Raw genomic sequence first — 7,117 nt, forward strand, 5'->3', positions numbered from 1 at the left:
AAAAAAAAAAAAAAGACTGTGACATCCAGTAGAAAGGAACCCTGAAACTGAAGCTTCATTAGCTTCATGGGAAATTGATCCTTTAAAACAGACACAAGCCTACTGTGCCTCTCAAAACCAGCACGCATCAGTAAGAACAAAAGTTATAGGAGGCTGCATCACTGAAGATGTGTTCCTCTCAGGTAAGAGGGATGGAGGAGAGGCCCCGGAATGGCTGCACACCAGCAAGAGCTAAACAAAAGCAGAAAGTGACTTCCACACTGGACATTCAGATTCAGTTGAAATCATCAGGTTGAATCAAAGGAACTATACCACAGGAACCACAGGAACTATACAGACCTACTGGTTTGGTACTGTAGTAAAATTTTTTTTAAAAAAGTGAGCAGGTTCAAGTGGCTCAAGTCTGTTTGATCCTAGCTACTCAGGAAGCTGAGATATGAGGATTACTATTCAAAGCCAGTCTGGACAGGAAAGACCTTGAGATTCTTATCTCCAGTTAGCCACCAAAAAGCAGGAAGTAGAATTGTGGCTCAGATAGTGCATTGTCAGCCCTGAGCAAAAAAAAAAAAGCTAAGGTAGAGTAGCACCTATGCCCTGAGTTCAAGCCCCAGTACGGGTACACAGGCATGTGCGCATGCTAGCGTGTATGCACGTGTGGTTGCGTGTGTGCACCCCCCCACACACAAAAGTACATGCACACTAGCTAGCTAGATTGCTGGAGTTAACATTTGACTTCATGGTGTACGATTGCTGTGGGGATGAGACGCATTTCTCCTTCCATGCCTGACAAGGGATGTATAAAACTACGAAAAGATTGATATATCATATATCTAAGAATATCAGGCCCAAGTGCAATCTTAAACCTATACAATTCAGACACTGAGGCATGGTAGGACCCCAGAATGTCTGCATCTTACTTTTTTTGGGAGGGGGGGGCAGTCCTGGGGCTTGAACCCAGGGCCTGGGCACTATCTCTGAGCTTCTTTTGCTATAGGCTAACACTCTACCACCTGAGCGACAGTGCTACTTCCAGCTTTTCCTGTTTATGTGGTTTCAAGGAATGGAACCCAGGGCTTCATGAATTCTAAGCAATCACTCTACCACTAAGCCACATTCCCAGCCCAGTGTCTCACTTTTACACTGAAGTCCTTGTCGCATGATTCCCCAGAGCAGGGAGCCACAGTGATCGCAGAACGTGGGCACTTTGTAGTTGTGGATGTTGAACTTGTGTGGAATGTTGATTCCAAATCTCTGTTCAGCAATCTGGGGGTAGAACACAAGATGGCAAGAGCCAGTATTTCATACCAATACCTACTATAAAACCCGTCACCCCAGCTCACCAAGCACAGTGTTTCTCTGACACCTGAGTTGGCTGTTACTTTATTGCTGTTACTTTATTGCTCTGGCTAATTACTTAGAACACTTGTTTTCCTTTTTACTTTCCTTTTTTATTTTTTAACGTTTTTCTGTGAGTTTCATCATACCATTGTCACACATGTCTATTTTCATGCATATAATTTGTTTGGATTCATCCCCTATTACTTTTTTTTTCCCCCCCAATTTTGGGGTCTGAATTCAAGGCCTGGGCACTGTTCTTGAGCTTCTTTTGCTCAAGGCTACTGTTCTACCACTTTGAGCCATAGCTCCACTTCCAGTTTTCATGTAGTTAATTGGAGATAAGGGTCTCACAGACTTTCTAATCCAGACTGAACCATGATTCTCACATCTCAGACTTACAGACATGAGTCATTGTTACCTTACTCCTCAGAGCTCTCTTCTCATTAGTAGAATTGATCCAAAGTGCTAATTTCCAGATGACTATGGAAGGGACTCTCACAATGCAGTATATGCATGATACCAAAACCCCACAGAAATGGGGGCTGGGAAGGTGGCTCAGTGGTAGAGCACTTGCCTTGCATGCATGAGGCCCTGGGTTCGATTCCTCCGCACCACATAAGCAAAAAGAAAAAAAGCTGGAAGTGGCGCTGTGGCTCAAGTGGTAGAGCGCTAGCCTTGAGCTGAAGAGCTGAGGGACAGTGCCTACGCCCAGAGTTCAGGCTTCACGACCAGACCCCCCCACCAAAAAACCCCACAGAAATGAAATGCTATAATGCAAGTTTTTAAAAAGGAACAACGGGGCAATAGTGGCGCACGCCACAATCCCAGCTTGCTCATGAAGCTGAGATGTAAGATTCACAGTTCAAAGCCAGCCTGAGCAGGAAAGTCTGTAAGAGTTTTTTTTCTTCAATCAACCAGCAAAAAAAGTCAGAAATGGAACTGTGGCTCAAGTGGTAGAGTGCGAACAACAAAGCTAAGAAACAGTGTCAAGACTCAGTACCAAGCATACCAAAAAGGAAAAAAAAAAAAAGAGTGGTGGGAGGAAGAGAGTGACAAAGACGGAGAAAGAAAATATGTGTGTGTGTGTGTGTGTGAAAGAGAGAGAGAGACAGAGAGAGAGAGAGAGAGAGAGAGAGAGCGCGCACACAGAGCAGGTGCTTAATCAGCAAACGAGCATCCTCTTACCTTTGAATCCACTTTGTTAATGTTGTTTTGGCAAGTGCAGGCTGTAACAATTAGATGATGGCAGCGTTTATGGACGACGCAGGTGCACACTAGGAAATTAAATCCAGCAATTACACATTTATCAGAGGCACAGCGTCCAGCCAGTTATCGGCAGAGTCAACGAAGGCTGTGTTGTGTCAACGTGGCTGGACTCAGATGTGCTGGCGGCCAGCACTGGTGTGCTTCCTACTTCCTTTGTCTCCACCCTAACAAAGACCTTTCCTTGTTCAAATCACAAGTCATCCAGTCCCCAGCTGATTGCCTTTCTCCCTAACTTTATTCCATCCTGCAGAGAATTTGTTCCACGTTGGAAATCTGGACACTTCTGTCTAAATAGGTTCACTGGCATCATCTTGCCTATGAAGAGCATTTAAATTTCTTAGCTTTCAGGCTCTCCAGAGACTATCCAAGCTTCCTGTCATCTTTCTTCCATGAGACCTATCTGCACCAACAAAAATAAACAAATTTATCTTCCTAAAACGCTATGCATGCTTTCCCTAGATCTAAGATATCCTTGCCTAGTGACTGTATCTTAATGACAAGATACAGGTAAAAAATACCTCTCCCTTCTGGAAAGACTGATACTTTCTCTTCCTCCACTGATCCCTACAGCCCTGATCCTGCCCTCCTCCCTTCAAACCTTCCACACGAAGTACATGATGTCTTGTGCAGAATAGACACACAATAAATGTTTGCTGGATGGCTCAATCAATTGTCTGAATACTGACAACTTTTTTTTTGGAACAGTTTTTTTTCTCTCATTTTATAGACCGAGTCAAGCTTATCCTTTAAGGAGGAACCCAAGCAATGAAGCAGTATGAAAATGTCCATTGTTGAAAGATCTGTTAAGACAGGTGGGAGGCTTTAGGATTAAGCACATAAAGACAAGTTGACATATCAGCCAATGTCTCTGCACCCTAAAACAAATCTCATTTTCATCACATTGAGCACTTAGAATAATCACATTGAATAAGCCCAGGGAACAAGGCTTTTTGAATCCACTGTTCACAAAGAAAGATCTTATTTTTTCCTGCTTAGCTTGGCTAATGTATTAATTTTATTGATCTTTTTGAAGAACTTACAGTTGGTTTTACGGTTTTTCTCTATTTTTTCTGGTTTCAATTATACTTTTTCTTTTGTTTATCTGAAACTTAAATTCTCCTTTCTCTATTTTCCTAAGGTAGGCATTTAGATGACTAATTGTAATATTTCTTCTCTTATAACACATGCATTTAATGCTATACATTTGAGTACTATTTCTGTGTATTACATGCATTCTGATAAGTTAGGTTTCATTAACATTTGGTTCAAGGTATCTTTTTCCCAAGATTTTGTTTTTTATGTTCTCTCAAGTTTTGTTTGACTTGTGTGTTAATTACAATGTGCTGGTTAGTCTCAGATACTAAAAGATTTTCCAACTATCTTTCTGTCATTGGTTTCAAGTTTAATTCCACTGCAGCCTAAGAATACGCTTATTGTGTTTTTTTTATTCCTTATATTAGTTAAGGTGGTTTTATGGCTCAGCATGTAGGCCCTGTTGGTAAACGTTTCTTGTAAGCTTAAGATGAGCATGTAATCAGCTGTTGTTGCATAGTGTATTCTGTGTCAGTTTATCAACTACAGTAAGGTGGTTTAGGACAATCATATCCCTACCAAATTTCTGCCAGCAAATATCTAATAACGTATTAAAGTTTTCAACTCTATAGTTGTGAACTTATTTCTACCAGTGTTTGTCTTGTGTATTTTGATGCCTATTGTTAGGTATATACTTGTTAAGCATTGATGTGTGTGTGTGTGTGTGTGTGTGTGTGTGTATGTGTGTGTGTGTGTGTGATTTTTTTGTGCTATTGGGCACTTCATTTCCTTGCATAAAGCAGGCACTCTTACCATGAGCTATACATTCAACTAAAGCTTGAACTCAAGTCTAGTGCTCTACCACTTGAGCCACAGCTCTACTCCTGACATTTTCGTCTCATGTCCATCCTGCCCAGGCTGGTTTTGAACAGTGATCCTCAGATCTTAGCCTCCTAAGTAGACAGGATTACAAGCATGAGCCACCAGTGCCCAGTGTGTTGTTATATCTTTTGGGAGAACTGGCTCTGTTACTATACAAGACCTCTCTTTTTCCCTGATAAATTTCCTGATAATTATCTGATGCCATCTTTGTCTAAAATGTCTACCCATCTGTTTTTACAACAGAAAAGCAATTTGGAAATTGGCTTGTATACTGTATGCAGGCAACCTGAAAGCAGTGTTGTATTTCCCACATATCCTGATAGTTCAATGTGATAAACAAAATTTTATCTTCTTTATTTCCTTAAGTGCTTTTCATGTTTTTGCAGAGACCAACTTTAAACAATAAAACTTTTCGGGGGGGGAGGGGCTGGAAAGATGGCTCAGTGTAGAGTGCTTGCCTCGCATTCATGAGTCCCTGGGTTCATTCCTCAGTACCACATAAACAGAAAAGGCCGGAAGTGGCACTGTGGCTCAAGTGGTAGAGTGCTAGCTTTGAGCTGAAGAACTGAGGGACAGCGCCCAGGCCCAGAGTTCAAGCCCCATGACTTACAAAAGAAGATAGAAAGAAAGAAAAAAAAATTTCTGGGTATTTTGACTTTAGAAATAATCATCCATTCTACACTATCTAAAATATAGCTAAGACCTCACCAAAACTTGAGTTATAACGACATGGATGTCTCCTCTGAATTACAGAGATGTATGTATTACCATATTAACAAAAGGCATCCTGTTTTCTTTTGGTTTATTATTGTTATTATTACTATTTTGTCAGTTATAGGGCTTGAACTCAGGGCTCAGGCCCTGTTCTTGAGCACTTTTGCTCAAGACTCGAGCTCTACCACTTTGAGCCACTGCTCCACTTCTAGTTTTGGAGCAGTTAATTGGAGATAAGAGTCTAACAAGGACTTTTCTCCTGGGTCTGGTTTTAGACCATGGTCCTCAGCCTTATGAGTAGCTAGGATTACAGGCATGAGGCACCAGTGCCCAGCTTGGCATAATTATTGTTAACATAAGAACCAGATTAAACAGAGTTGTGAACATATTTTCTTACCTTGGCATTGATAGCCTTGCTTCCCAAATACTCCCCTGTTCAAGGCAATAGAGAAAAAAAAAACACTATCAGTCAAATATTTCAGTAATAACCTCCTATAATTACGATCCTTAAAAAATAAGTTTTGCTCTCTGGTCACTTGTGAAAAACAGAACTGTGATATGGGTGTGTGTGGCACTGTGTGAAAGAGCATGATTATTCTCTTTCCACAAATAGTAAATGTGCCTAATGCTGGCATTAATTAAAGATAACTGTTGATTAAGCTTATTTTATGCTTTTGAGTTACCACTAGTTGATATGTTCATTTTTATGTATTTTTTTCTCCTAGGATCCCTAAAATTTCTCCATCAGGTATACAGCATACTGGATTACAGTATAGGATCACATAAAGGCTATTTTTACCTTGCACTGTACGTTATACAGTAGAAGACTACTGGGCACTTAGTTTTCTTGCAGAAAGCAGGCAATTTTACCATGAGCCATGCCTTCATCCATGATTTCTGCTCATTATATTTGAGATATGGTCTTGAATTTCTGCCCAGGAAAGCACCTGGGCATGACCTATGGGAGGCTTCCAGGGAGTTAGGACAAAAAGTGTATGCCACTGTACCCAGCTTTTCATTGAGAAGGGGTCTCTTGAATTTTTTCTACCCAAACTGGCCTCAAACCCTAGCCTTAACAATGTTAACCTCTCAGGTAACTAGGATTAGAGGCATGAGCCACCGGTGCCTGACAGGGTCTCACATTTTTACCCAGACTCAGTTTTGACTATAGCTTCCACGATTTATGGTTTAACTAGCCCATGACTCATTAATACCTTTACCAAAATGATCAGAAAAAGAAATAATCTAAAACTTGGATCTGTATATTATTTCCATGTCTTTGCTGGCTCACCATATTAGAAGAGGACGCAAAAAAATCAGATGCTAAAATATATTTTTAACCATGTTTTATTCTGAAACCCTACATCACCATGGGAAGCCTCTAATAGAAAGAGGCTGGGGTGGGGAGTCATGGGGGGAGGGGGATCTCTTACCAGATAAACTCTCTGCAGTGAGAGCAGTAGGTTGGCTGCCTCAAGTAGGTGGCCATAAACTTGTGTCCGTTGATCTGGTGGACTCTCCTTCGCATAGCCCTTTGGCGCTTCCTGGTAAAATGTTTGAAGATTCGGTCTCTCTGGAGAGTGGCTGGATATTAAAAGGAAGGAAAAGAAGTAAAATCTAGTCACACTATTGAGAAAGTCCGACAGTTCAAATACTCAATTCAACATGTCTTGGGGAACCATTATGCTTGCTCACTGAATGACTGAAATGGCTTCCTTTTTGTTTTTGTTTTTGGGTCCTGTTGTGGGGCCTGAACTCTGGGCCTGGGCGCTGTCCCTCAGCTCTTCAAGGCTAGCACTCTACCACTTGAGCCACAGCGCCACTTCTGGCTTTTTTCTTTTTGCTTATGTGGTGCTGAGGAATCGAACCCAGGGCCTCAGGCATG

The 7,117-nt window shown here is 41.4% G+C and overlaps 1 protein-coding gene across 1 annotated transcript in view; it reads right to left on the reverse strand.

Moving 5' to 3' along the window:
* Prkch (protein kinase C, eta) overlaps nucleotides 1-7,117 on the reverse strand; it is a 228,744-nt gene that overhangs the window by 99,871 nt on the left and 121,756 nt on the right. Inside the window, exons 3-6 of the mRNA XM_013013856.1 lie at nucleotides 6,666-6,816; nucleotides 5,630-5,664; nucleotides 2,524-2,612; nucleotides 1,134-1,263 (exon numbers count right to left, since the gene is read on the reverse strand). Of these exons, the coding sequence (XP_012869310.1) occupies nucleotides 1,134-1,263; nucleotides 2,524-2,612; nucleotides 5,630-5,664; nucleotides 6,666-6,816 (405 nt within the window). The remainder of the gene's footprint in view (nucleotides 1-1,133; nucleotides 1,264-2,523; nucleotides 2,613-5,629; nucleotides 5,665-6,665; nucleotides 6,817-7,117) is intronic.

The sequence above is a fragment of the Dipodomys ordii genome, unplaced genomic scaffold (assembly GCF_000151885.1).
Source record: "Dipodomys ordii isolate 6190 unplaced genomic scaffold, Dord_2.0 Scaffold2, whole genome shotgun sequence".
NCBI classification, from domain to species: Eukaryota; Metazoa; Chordata; class Mammalia; order Rodentia; family Heteromyidae; genus Dipodomys; species Dipodomys ordii.